Here is a 20845-nt window from a genome sequence, read left to right as displayed (position 1 = left end):
CCTTGACCGTCCAGCCTACGGACCTGTGCGAGAACTCAGGCTCTGCTGTTGACAAGCCGCCCAGGCCGTGCGCTCTGTCACACCTGCTGGAACGAACTGAGCCGTGTGGTGTGTGAGTTACAGCTCAACAGCCATCAAGGGTGTGGTCTCCAGCGTCTATTTAAAAACTTTTGGTAAGTATTCTAAAGTTTCTATTTAGTCACATTTACAAACCATTTTTATTTGCATTTTCCAGTTTCCATCCATTTTTTCTAGAATATTTCAGTCTATATATTTACCTAAATTACAGCCCAGAAATAAAACTAACTTTTATAAGATGAATTATTAAAATGGTTCAACATTCAAATGAAAAATGAGAGTGACTGTTTAAGTACTGGATCCTAAACTTTCTTCTAATATCAAAATTTTTGTAATTTAAAACTGCTTAAGCCAGATAACAGATTTACTAAGAATAAGAGATGCGCTTTGACAAAGAACTGTCTGACTCTCTAAGCATTTTATTTTAATATTAGTAATCATAATAATTTATACTCTTCCTACAAGGCAGACTACCCACAACTTATGAATGTATTTTTATATCACATGAGCCCTTAAGACTTTGGAAAAATATTTAAAGTCATGTAACATGAACACAACTATTAAAATTCCTTAGGTCTTCCAATATATTTTATGCAAACTTACCATCTGTACACTTTTTTCCAATTCCTGGGGAATTGCAAATGTAGATGAAGGAGCCTGAGTGAGAGGCCACGCGCCAGCCTGGATGAGAAGACAGCAAGTAAATGGACAGAATCTCCCTCGAAAGGACATGTGTACACAATGATCTCCCTCCTCAAAATTTTGAGAAAACCCTTCAGTGTTACTAGCTCAGCACCTTTCATTCCAAATCGACATAACTTGTCCCTTTACCAGTGACAATCCTCTGACTGGAAGAAAGGCAGCCCGGCAGCTGCTTATCGCTCCTCTGCGCCACAGGATCTGCAACGCTGAGTGAACAACGCCACAGGAAGACGCACACGCGTACCTGGAGAACATATATCTGAAAACTAATTCCCAAGTCTATCGCTGTGTCCTGACTCTTGATGAAGTTGTTGAACTTATTGTTGAGGTCCGCGCTGACGCTCATATCTGTGTACATCCGATGCAGCTTGCTGGTGAATTCATAACCACAGGCTTGCTGCAAAAAAAAGTTTAAAAAATAGATGATTTAAAAACAAAAATAATAAAGCACACTGATAAGCACGCTCTGCCAGCAGGTCTGACCAGGGTCCTGCTCGCACGTCACACAGGCGTGTGCTAGTCGTGACCCAAAACAGCTACTCAGACCCTTCCCAAAATTCCCTTTTTTAATGCAGATTAAGTAAGTGAATTAAAACAGATATTTATGAAATGACAAATCTCCCTTTAAGAGCCTTCCTATAAATCTGTACACTGTTTCAACACTACAGAATGCTCCATCACTGTGTGTGAAACACTCTGTAAGGCTTACAGACAGCATCAGACACACGTGGAAGGTAACTGGGAGCACCTGAGTCTGCAGTCAGTTTTAAAAGGAGGACACTGAGACATGTATTTAATGCCATCAATGGGGTCACGGAGAAATCTATTTCTTTGAAATTGTTCAAAACTGTCATCACCAGGTCAGAAAATCTGGACCTCTAGCCCTGGGATATAAAAAACTTTGTTAACATTACCTTTAAAAATTAATAGGTAAGTTTTTTTTTGTATATTTCAAAAGGACTGCACATCCAGGGTCTACCACACAGGAAACTTATCAAGTACCGAGTAACTCAGGACAAACCTGAATCAGTTACTACTTATTCTCATCAGCACGGAAGCTACAATGATGTAAAAACGAACTGAAATTCAAATGTACTCCAAAACTTGTACTTAAAGGAATATATCAGCCATGTTGACTTGTGAATAACACGTCTTTTGCAAAGTTAACACTGCTCATCCTGTGGGTGATTCTGTACCAACACGCAGAGAGCCTGTGTCCTCTAACACAGCATGTGCACCCCCCGCCATGACTATATCGCTGTACATTCATCCGCCACCTGCTGATGGATTACTTCCTGGTGTCACTCAGAGGCTACCATGAATGTCTCTGTGTGCTAGTGGAGTAATTTCTAGGACGTGATTCGTACCAAAGGCCTACAGTACCTTTAATTTATTGATCATGGCTTCTTCAGAATCCATAGACATAGATAACCCATGAATTAAACGTTTCGCCAGCATTCTCGCGTAGAACTGCATTAAAAAATATTTTAAAAGATTACTTCCTTTCTGATGATTTAAATCACACATAAAACTTCTCGACTCATAACTTGCCTTTTGAAAAACATCCTTGTCATCAATGTATTTGAAGACGGTGATGAAGCTCGTGAGCTTGTCCTCGACCTCGTTCTCGGTCATGCCCTTTGCTGATTTCTTCAGCAGGTTGTCGCAGTACTTAGCAAGCTCAAAGAGAAATCAACAGAAACTCTCAGGAAGGAGCCTTCTCAAGGAGGAACGTGGCAGCCTCACAAAATGAGACCAAGGGTCTTCACTAGCCTAAAGCTTACGTTTTAAAAATCATGGACATGCACTGAAGAACTTAAAATACACATTGGCAGATAAATTAAAAAAAAAACTATAAACAAGTCAAAAATCTAACCAACACTTAATGATCAATAAAAAACCAACAGCAGTTTCAGTGGGAACACCTAGGTGAGTTTTGAGCAGTTCTTTAATTTCCGACATGAAACAAATACTTTTAAAAAATCTTACAACCTTGTAAGCAAGTTGCCTTTAAAGGTTATCATTTTTCATCACATTCCCTTTAAACTTCAGATAAAATAAAATCTCTATGAAAAGTAATGCAAACTATTTTAAAGCAGTCATACTTTCAAACCCAAACTTTGTAAAATGGGATATTTTCTCCTTTGATTATTTCCTAGGAAAAGGCTATAGAAATGATCTATTCATTCCTTAAATGAATGTCAAATTATATATGTCAATCAGGTTTTATTTTTAATAATTTAATTTCATCTACTTTTCTGAAAAACGCTACAAAAACAAATTAATTTGACATTCTCCTCACCTTTCATTTTCTAATACTGATTTTTTATAATACATTTAAGCAACCATCAAACTTACCAGCTCAGGGGCTTTGCAAACAGACTTGGGTTCTCTGTAGTTTACAACTGATGTAAGGGCCTAAACAGAAGACAGACCAGGAATTGGCCACCAGTAACAGGGTAAAAATCAGCTGGCTCAGTGCATGCTGTAATCTGTGCGTCCAGAAGTCACCACCCCACCCCAGACACAGCGTCCTGGTGCTAGTCTGTTGGTACTGTTTCCATACCTAACACAGGGCAAACCCCCCTCCCTGTAGCCTTCAGGGTAATTAGAGTAATTATACATCCTGCTCCTGCTGAAAGTTACTCTGTATAATTCATTAGTGATGCTTGAACACAGATAAAATAAGACTAAATTTTTAAAAATCTAACTACAACCATGTAAGCAAATTTAAATGAAAAAGTTTATAAAAATAGTATTTCTTTTGAATATCATCCAAATATTAAATTCAAAGGAAAAATGAGCACTAAAGAATATTAAAATTACACATGTATTTTTCAGAACATACTAGTTTATTAACAATTCTCATCTAGCATAATCATGGGAAGTTCAATACCCTTCTGATTTAAGCATTTGATTTAATCATTCAGTTATTCACTTAAAAGTTGTAAGTTACATACTTCAGTTTTGACTTTCACTATGAAATTGGTTGTTAAGGTTAATCTCTGTGTCCAGACTAGAAATCTCACATTTAGAAGCCCTAGTTCTGGAACTGCCTTAAAGAATGATTAAGTGAAGAGTATTTTATATAAAGAAACATGTACTAAAAAGTTACCTTGTCCAATGCACTCATAAAGTGCTGATCACCATTCAAAACAGTGTTGATAAGTTGAACAAATTTACCGTGTACTTCCAAAACCGACTCCACAAATAGTGTTGGCATCTAAAGACATGAAATACAAAGTACAAAGCTTATTTTAAGAAGTTCAAGGATGTAATGAGGCTTAGTGAAGAACTATTTAAGAGCAAAGATTTCCCCAAGCAAATTAATGTTACAGACAACACCCACCCTCAAAAACTGTTTTTAGCTAAGATGGTCTTAAAAATCTAATGCTTTGATGTTGAACTTAGTTTTCATTCAACACCAGAAATGCAGGTTCCTCTGCCAGCAGAGCCCACTGAAAACACACTTCTGCCCGGCGCTGGAATTCCGCATTGTAAGTGTAACAAGACACAGTCGGAGCACCAGGCCTCTCAGTTTCAGAGAGGATTACATAAACCAAAACAGCCTTCAAGCCACTGAAGGCGGAGAGAGGGGAGAAGTCAGAAAGCTATCATCCGTGAGAGCTGAGACCCCGAGAGCTGGGCAGGGCAGGTCCCCACGTCTCAGAGGGAAGAAACACCCAGCAGTATGAAAGATGAATTTTCTCTCTTAAATCAATGGGGCTAACTGTGCAGCTGGACCAAAGACCCCGAGTCAGCTACAATGATGTTGAGTCTCCTGCAAGGGCGTCCCCTCATGTTTGCTGCCCACAACTCAACACCACGCCCTGTGCCTAGTCGTTCAACACCCTGAACATGAAAAACCAGTAAAAAACCAATAAGCCTAATAAATAATACAGGCCAGCAGACCTGAACAATACAAACAAACAGTTTTACAAAAACAGAAAGAGAAGTAGCATTTCCTGTCATACCTATCTTATCTGTCAACCATTACGAGTAAAAACAAGGAGCGCAGTCCAGCAAAACCTGCCAACAGGAGTGCACTCTGACAGGAGGGACACCCTGCTGTGAACGGCTGTCCAACTGGCAGGGGACCCTTGAGAGGAGATGTCAGGGACCTGAGTCCCTGCTGGGCACTCTGGGTGGAAAGCACGTATTTAGGGAAGAATGCTTCAACCCAGACTCGCTTCCCGGGCGATCCAACTCAGAGCATGTGAAAGGAAACCGGACTGCAAGCAGTCTGTGCTAGCAATGACTGACACTGCTGCTACTCACCCAACGCCAACGCCAGCCACACAGGAACACAGTTATTTAGACACAGAAACGTGCTTTTCTGTGAGAAGCTGGTCAGCAACTGCTAACTGGACACAGCAGTGAGACTGAGAAGTCTGTCTCTCTCACCGATTTTCTAATAATGCGATTAATTCCAAAACGTGTCCAACACAGTCTAGGTTCAGAACATTTTAATAAAGACGCTTCATTTGCGGGCATGGCGGGACTCCTCCCTCACGGTTTACAACAGCCAAGTCAAAAGAAAAGCCCCATGGCAGCCGAGCAGGCGCCCAGCCTGCGCGGACTCACGTTTTCCTGAGCAAGGTTGCCAGTCGCCCGAAGGCCTTCGTCGTGGACGTGGTCCTGCAGCTCCTGAATCATGTGAGGTAGGCCGGTGGACACAGCGCGGAGGAGAACGTACATGTTCGCCATGTCTGAGGGGACAGAAATGCCATTAACAAACTTCCAAATAGTTCAAAATATTTTTAATACACTAGGTAACATACAGTTCAAATGCATGATTACAGAAGGGCATGCGGGGCCCACCCTGTCACCCAGTCCTCTTCCCGGAGAGCCACATGGTGGTGGCCTGGTGGCCTTCAGGGCTGCTTCCTACCTGGTCAGGGAAATCCCCGGTTCCCACCTCTGCCCCTTTTACACAGACAGCATGGGAGACCGGTGGACTGTCTGCAACTGCAGAACCACCTCTCACCCCAAGACCCTTCATGTCAGGACACACAGCCTCTCCTCACACTGTGCCACCACCTGGCACCACTGCCCGTCACATGCTCCACTGCGACTCCTTAGCAACTGATGGGAAACTGCCTGCTCCAGTGCCGACACTACTGTCACGACTGACATCCCCACGGGCAAGACCACTTGCAGCGTAAACCTGCGAGGCAGGCCCACTGTGCGAGGGTTCCAGACAGTTCCCAGAAGCCAGGAGCTCCCTGGCGACAATGTGTCACCAAGCGTTTTGATCTCTGCACTGAGGGGTGGAAATGACACTTCAGTATAGTGGTTTTTAAACTTTTTATTGACGTATAACACACAGAAAAGCCTACAAACCATTTAAGTGTACATCTCAACAATCTGTCGCATGTGAACGCCCCCCCCCCCGCCCCAGTTATCACCACCCACGGTAAGAAACAGATGTTCCCTGCACCCCAAAGCCTTCTTCACACTGCTCCCGGACCACTCCTCCTAGTTCTTCTGCAAAGGTCACCACCGTCAGGACAGACTAGCTCCGCCTGCTCTGAACTACTGTGAAAACGCAATCACGGACCCTCCGCGTCTGGTTCCCCGACTCGCCTCGCTCCTGGGGTCCACCCGTGCTGTGTGCAGCTGTGCCCTGTCCACCCCCACCCCTCTGCTGCTCCTGGGCGCCTCAGCTGCTGCCAGTTTGGAGCATCACAGACAACACTGCTGTGAGCACGCACGTACATGTCTTTTTGTGTGTGTGTGCACGCGAGCTGGGCGGTGGGGAGGACACCCAGGAGAGCGAGGCTGGACCACGAGGGACACGTCTGCTCAGCAGCAGCGGTCACGGTCCGTCTGTCCCGGTGGCTGCATCGATTTATACTCTTGGTCCGGCGTGTAACAAGTTTCCATTACTCCACACACTTCCAAACACGTTATTTCCAGTCTTCTTCATTTTATATCAAAACGGGATTAGTACTGACAACTCAGTGTGGTTTAATTGGCATTCCCTATTTTAGTGAGACTGAGAGCCTTTTAACATGTTCCCTGGCCATCTGGATAGTCTCTACTCTGCAGCGCCTGTTCAAATTTCTTGACTGTTTTATATTCTGGACATAAAACTCTCTCAGCTATCGCAAATATGTGACCCTATGACTGTCTCCTTTTTTTCTGAGGCGTAGCTGACATATAACATTGTATGAGCTTCAAGTTTGTAACAGTGATTTAGCATTTGTACATGTTGTAAAACGGTCACCACCGCGAGTCTAGTTAACATCCATCACCATGCATATCTACAGTGATTTTTCTTCTGATGAGAACTTTAAAAATCTACCCTCTTGGCAACTTTCAAATATACAACACAGTGTTATTAACTAGTGTCACATGCTGTATATTATCACATCCCCCTGAGTGTTTTTTTAATAACTGGAAATTTGTACCTTTCAACCCTCTTCACCCACCCCTGAGACTCTGGCAACCACTGACAGGTTCTCCGTATCTGCCAGTTTGTTTGTTAGATTCATATGCAAGTGAGGTCCTGCGGTATTTTTCTTTCTCTGACTTTATTTCATTTAGCACAATGCCTTCGAGGTCCATCCATGTTGTGACAAAACAGTAAGATTTCATTATGTTTTTATGGCTGAATGATATTTCATCGTGCATGTGTGTTTGTGTATTTTTATCCATTCATCCACTGATGGACACTCAGGCTGTTTCCTTATCTTGGCTACTATAAATAATGCTAAAATAAACATGTATCTTCTTGGGTTTGTGTTTTCATTTTCTTTGGAGAAATACCCAGAAGTAGAATTCCTAGGTCATATGATAGTCCTATTTATTATTTTTGAGGAAACTCCACACTGTTTTTCATAGTGGCCACACCAATTTACATTCCCACCAACCACGCACAACACCTCCCGTCTCTCCACATCCTCGCCAACATTTGTTACTTCTAGTCTTTTTGATGACAGCCACGCTGCAAGTGCCACCTCACCGTGGTTTGAATCTGCATTTCTCTGAGGACTAGGGGTGTTGAGCACCTTTTCATGTACCTGCTGGCCGTCTGTGTGTCTCTTTGGAAAAATGTTCATCCAGATACTCTGCTCATTTTTTAATCATTTTTTTCTACTGAGTTGTGTGAATCCTTTATATATCTTAGATATTTATCCCTTATCAGACACAGGATTTGCAAACACCTTCTCCCATTCAGAAGGCTGCCTTTTCATTTTGTTGGTGGATTCTTTGCTGTGCAGAAGCTTTTTAAAAAGTCTGATGTCATCCCACTTGTTTATTTTTGCTTCCGTTACCTTTGCTTTTGCTGTCAGATCCAAAAAACATCGCCAGGACAGATGTCACGGAGCTTACGGCCTACATTTTCTTATAGAAGTTTTATGGCTTCCAGTCCTATGTTCAAGTCTTTAATTCACTTTGAGTTAACTTTTGTATATGGTGTAAGATAGTGGTCCAGTTCCATTACTTTGCATGTGGCTGTCCAGTTTTTCCAAAAACATTTATTAAAAGGGTCAGCCTTTCCCCATTATGTATTCTTGGCTCTTCTGTCCTCTGACTGTCTTGTGATGCTCTTCTGATGATCCAAGGGTCTTAACGGTCTTCACTGACCCAAGGTTTTTAATGCTGAGGTAGTCGACTTGATCAATCTCTCCTTTGTGGTCAGTGCTTTTTGTGTTTTATGTGAGATATCTTCCTCTGCTCTCAGAGTCATCAAGTTACTCTCCTATATTACATTCTGGATGTATCACTGCTTTCCCTTTCGATCAAAGGCCAACAATGAATTGATTTTGTATAGGGCATTTGAGGTAGAGATCCACATTTCACTGCTTTTCCAAACGGGCAGCCAATGGCCCTGGCACCCAGTGCCCTGCAGGGCCACCTTGGTCCTAAACGAAGTGTCCACGTGTGCTCAGGCTACTTCCTGGCTTTTTACTTCAGCCCACTGGTCTCTGTCTAACCTTGTGCCAAGGCCCCATTTTGTAAGTCATGCAACCCTGCAGCTTTCCTACCGTGCTCTTCAAAGCTGTCCTGACTGTTCTTAGTCTGAGTATTAACTTCCCGAGCTCAAAACAAATCTTGGGTTTTGAGGGGACGGCCCTGATCTGTGCATCAGTGTTGCTCTCAACAGTGTTTAGTCTCCTTGTAGGTCTGGCATGAGTCTTGTTACATTTATTCCCTGCTATTTGAAAACTTTTACTACTATTTTCTTTTTCTAAAAAATTCCATTTTTTTTTTTTACTGCTTATTGCTAACATCTCGTTGTATTTTTATTTTGTACTTCTATTTTGAGTGAAATTGAGCATCTCCATATATTTAAAATCTATTTATATTTCTCTTTCACATTCTTTGCCTTTTTCTATTAATTATTGTTAGAAACTTTTAATGTATTAAGGGAATTGGCCCCTGTGATGTGTAAACACATTTTCCCAGTTTTTCTTTTGACTTCAGAATAAAATGTGAAAATATACTTTTCCAAAACAGTCTTTTAAAATATTAATAATCTGTAAAAAGGCATATTGAATATTCCAGAGACTGTTACTCACATATGTTTGAAATCTCGGCTGGCTGGGGACAATGCAGAAAGCGGGTTTATCACCTGCTTTCCACCCACACGGAGGCCGGGGTGTCACTTACCGTTCTTCTTCTCTTGCCGGACGATGTTGTGACACTCTGCGTGGAGGAACTGTAAGTGGTCTGCGACCATCCGCTGCTGACACTCATGAATCACTTTAGTATACGAACTGGGATGTAAGTATTTTCGACATCGAATTTCTTCATCTTTTAATCTGCCTAGAACCTTTAGAAATATATTCTTACAGTCATGAGCCACTATGAGGAAAAAATCCTGTAGTATCGGTAAGCAACTGACATGGAAAAGTAATAAAAAGAATCATATAATCAATTCAAACTCACATTCCATGAATCATTTCAAAATTTTGCTTATGCTTCCAGCTGACACCTACATTTCACCATCTTATGAACAAAACCTAAGGCTAAGAGGCTGCATTTTATCCTCACTCACTGACCTCGATCGTCCTACATACAGACAACTCAACCGGCAATGGGACAAGTGGGTGAATATTAAAAACTGGAACAGGTGGTCACTTCACGAATATATAACTACCAAACTAACAAGTAATTTGCATCAACTGGACACAGATTAGTCTATTTTATGCTGATTCATCTTAAAAAACATGAACAGTACGCAATGCTAATCACATTAACGCCTTCATTAACATTTTTGAAAGTCAAAAAAAGTCACAGTCAAATATTTCAATCAAGACCTTTATTAAAGCGTATCCTGTATAAAAAGCACTGAGGTACAAACAATACACTGATTAACATTAACAAGAACCAGCTAATAAAGACAGCAGGCAGAGCATCTGGCTAATTTCTACCTCAAAACAAACCACATTTGCAATGAAAATCATGCTAGCACGGCACATACCCCTACAGAAGTTTAGTTTGAAAACATTCTGTGATGTGACGCTATGGAACCAGAGTTTCTGCGCGTGACTGGTCCCAGGGAATGAAGGATCCTTAAGCTTGGGGGAGAACTGCTGAGTCTGCCTGGACATAAAGGGTGATGCTGAGAAGGAAGTAACACAACACTCCCGGACTCCTCTCAGACATCCTCTGATGAAAACGAGGCTCAGGACTGAGTTTCATGGTCCTCACGTCCCACTGTGCTGCCTGTGGGGCCAGGAGTTCAGGGCAAAGTCACAGAAACCAAGGTGGGCAGAACGGTGTCTAGACTAATGGGTGCCCCCGTGTATTTCATCAGCTGAGAAAGTCATCTTGGTCAGTGTTTTCCTTTCAAAATAAAACAGCCTTAGCCATGTACAGCACACAAGTACGATGTCATCCGCTTACGGATTAACTAACTGCAAAAAGGAACTAGTCTGAGGGACATGAGGGAGGATGGGAAAGGAAAAAATAAAGTGACAGTAAGTGGAGGACCAGGGGTCACATATCGAGAATGTACACAGGGCTGGAGAGCCTCAGTGCAGCTTTGAACAGCTATAAACCCCCTGTGGTTGGGGAAGAGCCCAACCAGGGAAGACACAGAGAGGGAAACAGGAGGCCACAAGGATTAGTCGTAACCGAATGAACTACTCTTACAAATGCTCTTTTCCAAACATAACCTCCAAAGGCTTTCCTTTTAATAGTGTGAGATCTATTTACACATCATGTGACCACCCATTTAAAGTATACAATTCAATGGTTTTTGGTATATTACATTATTAGTGTTTTTAAATTGTGGTAAAATATATATAACACAAAATCTGTCATTTTAACCATTTTTAAGTATACAATTCAATACGATTCATTACATTCACAATGCTGTGCAACTATTTCCAAAACACTCTCATGACACCAAACTTACTCTGTGACCACTGGGCAGTAACCCCCTTCCCTCCTGCTGCTAAATTCTAATCTCCCTTCTGTCCCTGCGAATCCCCTGCTCCAGACCCTTCGTGTAAGTGGAAGCACATGACACTTGTCCTCTCCTAGCGTGTCCGAGGTTAGCCCCTATGGGCGCAGGTGTCAGGACTTTATTCGGACTGAAGGCTGTACAATATTGCACTGTGTGCATGGACATTTCCCTGTCTTCCAACTCCTGACAGACATCTGGGTTGTTCCCACTGTCTGTGCACTGCTTGTGTGTTTTCATCAGCAGTGTTGCATTTTAAGCATTTTATTATCAGCCTGGTTTCAAGGGCCTGACATGAAGAGGGGAGTACGCAGCATTGATACTCGGTGCACTTCCAAGGACTGGGTCTGGAGCCTCCAACAAGGGTCTAACATGTACAAAAGGGCTATGTGCTGAGACGCCTGACGCAGTGCAACCTGTGCTTCATAGACGGCGGAAAACGCCTGACGCCTCACTCAGGGCCCCTGAGCTCATCGGCGACACAGCAGGAGGAGGATTAAACAGCCCAGACCCCGGCCTGGCTCTGCCTGGCGGCAGCAGCACACCAGCTGACCCTGATGCTTCCCGACCCGCGTCCTGGGGACGCCTCGCCACAGCCATCCCTTTACAACGTCTCACTTTTCTAAAAGGTAAACAAACTAACAAAAGTCGTCCAATAGTAAAATGTTTAAAATGCAACACTGCTGATTGAAAAGACTAGGAAAAACTTCTGATGTATCTTGTATGATGACTGAATTTATAATATATTCTTCTACTGAGAAAATACACATGGAATTTTAAATATGGTAATCAATACGTGTTGGTTTACTGATTAAACTTCTCGTGGTTTTCCACAGCCTTCCAAAAACTTAGACAAAAAGAGCAAGTTCTAGAACGATTTTATCTTGACTACTTTCTCCTTGCATTTAGAGGAAGGAAGGTAAAACCTCAACACACAGCTTCTACACTTAACCTCATTCCCTAACATGTCTACTAAGCACAAAAGACAGTGTATTATTTTGCCAAGAATAATATATATTAATTTCAAAGATAAGCAAACCCAGCAATCAGGATTTGTGAAAAAGCATCAACCACGATAAAAATCGGGACAGCACTGTTTCTTCTGGAAAACATGCCATGGCAAGAACGATGGTTTATCAGCAGGTGCTGAACAGTGACTAAAACCCAGCGCAGGGACCAGAAAAACAGAGCCGTCCCACCAAAAACATACATTAACTCGGATAACTAGTGTTAAATGAAGCCACACCTGACATATAATAAATGATGGAGTTAACATGTTTTCTTTCTTACCTTTTCCATATACTGTGAGCAGTTTGATTCTTGTAATAGATTTGAAGCTTCTTGTTTGTAATACTCTCCTGTTTCAGTCAGAAAGGGAGACTCAAAGATTTCCTGATAAAACTAAATAAATCAATTAAATCACATTTTAAAAATGAGAAGAAGCAATTTAAGAAGTTAAAGGTCTGATGACTTATGTTTTTAAAGGAGGCTTTTTACCTTTAAGGGGAATTTTTTCTTATACTGTTCAACATGAACAAAGGAGTTAATAACCCCATGGATTACTTTCTGGTTTGGGTCTTCTCCACCACGATCACTGAAACAGGTAAAACATAAAACATTCTTGAGAATACAAGTATATCTACAGAAATACACAGAAACGTGCCAAAGTGGGGCTGCCTCTTCTACTGGTCCAATCACATTGTGCATAAAACATCTTAAAGATCAATGCATGCATGATGCTTAAAGATAACTTTCATACCGCAGCTGAATTCAGATTTATGATGGTTAATGTACACATTAGATGTAATTTCAATGAACAACAGAAAAACTTGAAAGATACCATGTTGATACTAAGATGACACGTCTTCAGTTGTAACAGAGTGGATATGAGGCTGTCAGTTCAAGACTGTAAATACACCTGGGTAACACCCCACCTGGTTAAGAACACCTGGCTTTTACTCCCACCAATTCCATTCCTGGAGGAGCTGGTCTGAGAACTCGGTCTCTGAACCCTCATAAGCACGCCTGGCGGGGTCTGACGGGACGCCTTCCTCAAAGGCACACTCAGTACAACGCAGGGCCAGATGCAACGTCTAAGGGCCACTTTGGGTCCCTGAGGTCCGCAAGCGCCCCAGCGGCTCCCACTCAGGCACAAAGGCATTTCTCCACTTAGTAACTTAGTGTGAAGCGTTTTGACATGGCCACATCCCTTCACAGCTACAGGGGATTAAAATCACCTCAGTCATTCACGCGACACTGTGACAAGGTCCTACTTAGTCAAGGTACTAGTGTGATGCAAGTCTTAACCATAGTAAGAAATGTAGATGAATTTGGTTTCTCTAATTACAGAAATAGGAAAATGAAATTCGGAAAAAAAAAAGTCTGCCTAAAGCCGCAGTAAGAGAGTCTGGCTCTAAGCTGGGCGTTTCTGACTCCAGTAACAATGCTCCAAACAAACCATCATACAGTCAGAGGCGTACCTTTATGTTGGAATCTCCCACCTCACTTCAAAACAGTTTTCCCTTGAACTAAAAATTATTTTACAAAGAGAACAACAGAAAAATATATTACCATCATTTCCTAGTAAAATCTTCTTGCTTTTTACTGGGAATAAAGGTTTCTAACATTTAAGAACAGGTGAAGTGATCACCTTTATACGTCTGTGTCCCATCCTCCCTCCAGCCCTCTCCTCCCCTTCTTCCCGCCATCATCTGAATGTTCTGGGAAAAGGTTTTTACTTGAATTAATATGCTATAGTGCTCCTGTCAGCCGTGGAATCCTAGTCACACACCTACACTGTGGCATCACTACAGAGGAGGCGGAGTTCATGCAGGTGACATGGTGAGTGTCTCTTCTGCAGACCTTCCATCAGTTCCCTCCCAAGCCCACATTAACTCTGGTGACATAATGATCTCATCTTTTCTAGTGATCTGGAGTGCATCACTTTTTTCCTTTAACTTTGCCTGGGACCAAACGAAAATCAGTCAAAAGTGACAAATATCTAAATATTTGGAAAATCAGGTTCTCTAAAATTTGTTTCATGACCAAACCCTGCTCTCCCTGCCTGGCACCAGGAGAACTCCCATTCCTGCCCTTTGTTTCTGATCCCAAAAGACCCAGATGTGCTGGAATCAGGTAAGACTGTGCCTAGAAAGAGCACTGACATTCCCAGTGCTTAATAACTAAGGTGCCCTCTCTGTAAGAACAACATCTGAACTCGGAAACTCTCAGGCATACTCACTCAATCTTTAAGTTCAGTACACATATTTGTAACTGCACAAAAGGCACTACAGAAAATCACTATCATTTATTTTTACTAGTCTGACAGGTAGTGAAAATGAACAGTGAAATGATGCCGTTAGTAACATATAAAAGCATCGACTCAGCTGGTCATCTGAATAAACTCTGGTCTCATCTAAGAACAGTGATCCCAAGAGATGAGGTCAGATCACAGTCTTGAGAAAAGAATGTAAATAATCTTTAGAAATAAATGGCTCATAATCTGATCTTGACAGAAGCATGTGGAAAATGCCTACAATGACCATAAGGAAGTCACCAGGATAATGAAACTGCTCAGCTGGGCGGCGGGACGTCATGGGAAGGGTCCAACAACAGCCTTCAGGCAGAGTCCGGATGAGCCTGCCTGGGCTCCAGCCCCACATCACCCCGCGCAGGGGCGCCCCCTCTGGTGGGGATAATTGCAGAATCTTCCCTGTCGAGGACACCGCAAAGGTTAAACACAACTCAGAAAAGCTTGTAGCACAGGGCCTGTTGTCACGACAGTGTTTTAAGTGTGGACAGCGGGAAAATGGGAGCATTTTCAATGAGTCAGAGGGAAGAAGGCTGAGAGAGCAAAAAAGCACCGGGTGTGATTTTAAAATGAAGGCTATTAAAGCCAGTTTAGCTCAGACGGCAGACTGGGCTGTGATGATCATTAAAGGTTAGGCTGGAACTTTCGAAAGTCCTGACTCTGATGTGTGATGAGGGCAAATTAACCTCTTAGAGAAACTTCATGAGAACAGGGTTCCAACAAATTAGATGCAGCCACCTGCTCCGACTCCAAAGTCTGAGAAGTGACAGGAAGGATGCTTTTTAATACTCCGGTGTTGGCAGTAGCCCCTGGGCCTGCAGAAAATGAAAAAAGATGGAGTATGGAGCGGAGGGTGTAGTCAGTGGTGGAGCATGTGCTTAGCATCATACACAAGGTCCTGGGTTCCATCCCAGCACCTCCACTAAAATAAACAAATAACCCTACATCCCCCCCCCCCAAGAAAAGAAAAAAAGAAAAAGATGGAGTGAAGACTGGATAGCACAGAAAACCAAAGTATGGACCAAAATGCGTAAGAGAAAGAACTACGAGGAAGGGAGGGAAGCAAGTGAAGGAAGATGGGCACTGTTGTGGCACAAAACCAGGGGGGTCGGTGGCCACAAGAGCTGCTCTGTGTGTCCCCGCAGGAGCAGCAGGCGTGGTGCCAGGAGGAAGGGATGCCTGCAGCAACCCGGGCGCACCTGGGGGCCCTGGGAAGCGGAGGTCTGCGGAGACTGGACAGACTGGCAGCGTCACATACTGGTGGCAACGGAGAAGGCAGGTTCTCACAGCCAGCTGTGTAGGAACAGGCGCATGCACACTCCGACTCCAGACAAACATCTGCATGTGCGCACGACAGAAGCAAGAGCTGTGGGAGGAAAACCTGAGGACGACCTGAGGCACATCACCAGGGAAGAGGCAGACAGACCCGCCACATGCCACGTGGGCTGCAGAAAGGAGGAGGAGGGCCTTTAGGTACTAACACAGGAGCATCACAACACGTAACTGAATTTTAAAAGAAGTTAATATGTATAAATATCGTGTATGTCTTTGAAAAGTTAGAAAAAAATTTAAAATTACATACTTAAAAAAGAAAACAAAATTAACATTCTCTATTGTATTCTGTATCATATTTGCTTCTGTACCTAGATATAAAAAAACACACAAAAAGGTGTGAAAAGACAGTTAATCAGTCACAAGGATTACCGTGTGGACAGGACGGCTGAGGAAAGGGTCTGGAACGTTAAAGGTTTTCAAGAATGTACTTACATATCATCTGTGTATTTAGGACTAAGTTTCTCACTGAGTACCTGACACTGGGTCCAGGGAAGAAAACGTACAAGACAAGCCTGGAGCGCCCTGACACACGCGACAGAGCGCTACCGAGGACGGCCAGGGGCCTACCAGAAGGGCTGCAGCAACACACAGAAGGAGGGCGATTTAGGCTTTAATAAAACAAGACAGTGAATCCAACGTATTTAAGCCCGTAAGTTCATCACGATACACTGAAAAAAGGTTAACTGATCACTTTCTGAGGATGACAGCAAACCAGCTCATTATCTCACCAACCAGGTTAAGAAAAGAAACAAGCTGATACTTTGCCCTCCTAAGTGGTAACCAAACAGCAGATAAAGGCAAGCATATTGTTATAAAAATTTTCAAGTTAAGAAAGAAAATCAAAGGACAGAATTAAAGTGGCACCATCTTACAAACGTCAATAAACTAAAAGATGTTGGTATTTAGCACCTGTGGCTGCCTAAGCCAAAAAGAGTGGAAAATCAGACATCACAGAAGAACAAATCTCTATAGTCTTTCCAGTGGGAACCAACCAGAATCTGAGGAAGCCACTGAGCCGCCAATCTGCAGGGAGCAGAGGACAGAGGAGCGCCTACAGGAGTGCCCGCACGCAGTCTTTAGGGGACAGGGGACAGAGGAGGATCCACGGGTGTGCCCGCGCACAGTCCGCAGGGGACAGGGGACAGAGGAGGACCCAGAGGTGTGCCCGTGCGCAGGCAGCAGAACCCAGACAGTGGGAAAGTCTGAAGATCAAACCCAGGTCTCGTCAGCAAAAGAATGACAAGGGAAAAAGGGTGGAGGAGGAACCTGCTGATTAGAAGATTTAAAAGACATGTACAGTTTTTTAAGGATGGACAAGACTAAACTACAGAGTCTAGGAAAGCACTTGTGGGTGATATGACCACAAAGAAATAGAAGGTGATTGCTCTGGTGTCAGGACCGTGGTGACCTCTGGAGAAAGGAGGGGCAGGACACGAGGTTTTGGGGGCTGGCATGCTTCTTTTCCTAACCTGGTGGCATTCACAAGGGTTTCACCCAATAATAAGTCATCAAGAAGCACATCTGTGTTGCAGGGTTTTCTGTATCCATACTTAACTCCACACTCAAAAAGTTAAATGACACACATACAACAAAATCCCCAAAGTCTAAGAGAAAACTGTTTTAACAATATTAGTAGGTGACAAAATAAGAAGAAAGAGCCCAAGATACATAAAGTTACTATATAACAATAAAAATAATTAACCAGAGGGCAGTCCTGACATTTACTCAACTAACAACAAAGGCTCAGAATTTATAAGACAGAAACTTACAATTACAAGGATGAAAATCGGTAACTCTAAAATGAGCTGGGAAATTAGAAAAACTTCTCTCAGAAACTGAGAGGTACAAAAGAGAAAGACTGCGAACTCACATCTCACTGATGAACCTACCCCTCACAGCTCTGAGGCGGAGCCATGAACACGAGCACGTGGAGAACCCTCTGTCACAGCCGGTCCTGAGTCAAAGGGGAGGGAAGAGTTTTGTGCAGAGCTTTCATTTTTGCTCAAAGACCACCTGACACGGGAAAGTCACCTGCAGACCTCTGCTCCACCTCCCACCCCTGCACACCGCGGAGTCATCAGAAGCGTGAAAGACAGTCTTTCAAACCAAGTCACTTAATGCTGGCATGTCACTCTCTACTGGGTGTTAACAGGACATTGAAAATACTCTCTCATACTCTCTTGCGGCTTTTTTAACCCCTCATCTACCACAAGGAGCCTCAGCGAGAACAACACTTTGCTTCTTTCCTCACGTAGAAACCCCGTGTCTGTGTCTTAAAGGAAGCGGACTTGGGGGGTGGGATGGGCGCTGTTGCACGGTGACTGCTGGCCTAGAGAAGCCCCCCCAGCACCTGCAGGGTCATGCACACCTGTGTCACCAGCTTCCACTTCTGGTTCCCCAGAGCTGAGGTCCAGCAGAAAGGATGCTCTACTCAGGACCCCATGGGAACACATTCTCTACCCTAAACTCCTCGCACAGCGGTCAGGTGAAGAGTCAACCACTGGGCTGGGAGCAGAGCGGGGAGCCACCTTTCCACAGGGCTGCCTCACAAGTCAACCGACTATTAAAGTAACGGACTAACTAGAGGAATCAGTTTTCCTGAACAGGTTATCACCATCAGACGTTCGGCTGAGGATACATTCAAACAACCCAGCACTGCCTGCAAGTCCAAGAGGTTTCAGGCTTGCAAAACAAGTCACTTCCTTCAAGGACTTATTTATTTATTAAACATATTAGGCCATAGAAAAATCTGCCTTCCGCCAAACCAAGAGATTATAAAGTGATTTAGATATACTGGCATTAAAATAGAAAATGAGGCTCATTACAGTAAAATGAGGCCTCGTGCAGCCAACAGCCATGCAACTGACACCATCTCAAACTGCCCCAGACCTGCCTGGAAGGGCCGCGTCAGTACTCACTGTTTGATTTCTCGGAGCAGCATTCGGATAAGGGTGGTCTGAAGTGGCTCGACCATCAGTTTCCTCCACATGTCCAGCGCTAGCTGCCAGGAAAAATGGGCATCATCGAGGCTGAATTACTTAGTGTTTGTTTTTAACATCTGTTCAAGGCTTTTTTAAAAAGTGAAAATACCCATCAAAAGTACTTATAACCAGTATTTCAAAATTCAAATGAAAACTGAATATATGTAAGGAAAATACATTCTTCACTTACGACAATGACTATCCTACCAGACTTGTATAAAGAACAGAATTAAGGTTTTAGCATTAATTGGAAGTCTTACAGAAGTAACTGGTTTTTATAAAACCTTAATTTACTGACTATAAAGTGCCCAGGATGAGGGAAGGGCTACAGATGCCAAAGTGGTAAGTGAAACCAAGGAGTCACGTTAAATACAACGAGATTGGCTGCAGCTGACATTTGGAATCATAAAACCTCTTGTACAAACACAAAAGGGTAAGTCAATTTAACAAATAATCAAACACTCAGTTTAATAACACAACTTCATCACCGTTGCCCCAAACGCCCTCCTCTGTATTTCCCCTCAGAGGCTGTCCCACCGCACCCTGTGTTACATCACCTCCTCCTCGGAGCTGCACCGAGTGTGTAGGTGTCCCCGTGTGGGGTTTCTGAATCGACTATTTCTGACCTTCTTTAATAACAAAATCACATTGTATGCTGTTCTGTGGATGTTTTTTAAATTTCAGTGTTGTTACTGAAATCCAACCGAACAGAGAATGATGGTTCATCGTTCAGTCGCTGGCACTGCTCCATCCCCGCTCTGGTGTGAGGACACCGTGACTGCTGATGAGCGTGTCTGTGGCTCCGGCCTGCGCCAGGACAGGGCAGCACTGGCTGGCCTAGCCGTCATCCCGCCTTCACCCGCACAGGCAGAGGGCATGGGCTCTGTCAAACTCTGCTCATCGGCGGGGAAAATGGATCTCCCTGCGGTTTTAACTGGCATTTTCCTGAAATTAAGCTGCGACTCTTTTTGTTTTTTTGTGTATCTCCATTTTTTTTTCCCCTATGAAATGCCCATTCATATCGTCTGCCCATTATTCCATTAATGCCTGTCCTGTTCTCAACAAGCCCAAGTTCTTTGTATGTTGCGGAAATTAATCCCTTGACAGTTTTACGTAGTGTGGTTTGTCATAGTTTGTGATTTGACTTTTTAATTTCTTTATAATTTTTTACAGTAAAAAAATTTTTTAATGTATTCAAATTTATCAATCTTTTCATTTATTGTTTGCATTTTCGTGTCTTTTAAAGAACTCCTTCGCTTCCTAAGATCAACTCTAAGGAGACATATGTGCTCCCACACTGCCTTCTGAAAGTTTTCAAGTTCTACCTTTCACATTTAAGCCTTTAAAAGCCAAAAAATTTTTCTCATGCAGACTACAAATTATTCCAGTATCAAAAACTAATCGCTCCTGCTTCCAACTTAACAGAGCCCACAGAGGCGTGAGTGTGTTTTTAGCCTTTCTACTGAGATAACTTTATTCAGACCCACTGGTAATTCTATACAAATAAGTAAGAGCATCTGTCTTTCCACAAGGCACAGTCTTCAGGTTTTGCCTTCTTTTTCTTTCTTTTCAAATAGCACAAACAGGAAAAAAGGAGATAATATGTGGGGGAAATGGGATCTTATAGCTGGAGTGGGAGGACAAGCTGGTAAAGCCCTCTGAAAGGCTGGGGGCAGGGCCATGGAAATTCAGGCTGTGCTCTGACCCAGGAAGCCCACTTTCAGGTACACCCCCTGTGAAAACTGCTCAGGCACAGGGAGAGAAGTACACAATGGAACTCCACAACCATAATGCTTTTGTCTACGTAACTCATCACTGTGTCCCCAGCACGCAGAACAGTGCCTCGCACAGGGGGCAAGGGGGGCTCAAAAAATACTTAATAGATGAACAAGTGAACAATGATGTCCATGCAGTGTTGTTTGTAACAACAAAAAACTGAAAACTAAGGGAAATGGTTTAATAAATAATTGATAAATTATTTAATATCCCTACTATTTTTTTGAAAAAGGCAAGAAATAC

At 43.1% G+C, this 20845-nt stretch overlaps 1 protein-coding gene across 7 annotated transcripts in view; it reads right to left on the bottom strand.

Moving 5' to 3' along the window:
• The window catches only part of CUL2 (cullin 2), an 80796-nt gene that overhangs the window by 21418 nt on the left and 38533 nt on the right, over positions 1-20845 (bottom strand). For all 7 annotated transcript variants that reach the window (XR_004317535.1, XM_032474057.1, XM_032474056.1 and 4 more), the window contains 11 exons: positions 18764-18846; positions 12698-12794; positions 12491-12601; positions 9400-9562; positions 5365-5489; positions 3896-4003; positions 3139-3198; positions 2332-2460; positions 2164-2250; positions 1025-1177; positions 682-759 (listed from right to left, as the gene is read on the bottom strand). Coding sequence is in view for 6 of the 7 variants with exons in the window: in XM_032474057.1 (XP_032329948.1) it covers positions 682-759; positions 1025-1177; positions 2164-2250; positions 2332-2460; positions 3139-3198; positions 3896-4003; positions 5365-5489; positions 9400-9562; positions 12491-12601; positions 12698-12794; positions 18764-18846 (1194 nt within the window). In the remaining variant the exon portion in view is untranslated. The remainder of the gene's footprint in view (positions 1-681; positions 760-1024; positions 1178-2163; positions 2251-2331; positions 2461-3138; positions 3199-3895; positions 4004-5364; positions 5490-9399; positions 9563-12490; positions 12602-12697; positions 12795-18763; positions 18847-20845) is intronic.

The sequence above is a fragment of the Camelus ferus genome, chromosome 35 (genome assembly GCF_009834535.1).
Source record: "Camelus ferus isolate YT-003-E chromosome 35, BCGSAC_Cfer_1.0, whole genome shotgun sequence".
Classification (NCBI taxonomy): domain Eukaryota; kingdom Metazoa; phylum Chordata; class Mammalia; order Artiodactyla; family Camelidae; genus Camelus; species Camelus ferus.
Note: the sequence above shows the minus strand (reverse complement) of the source record. Positions and strands in the feature narration are given on the sequence as shown.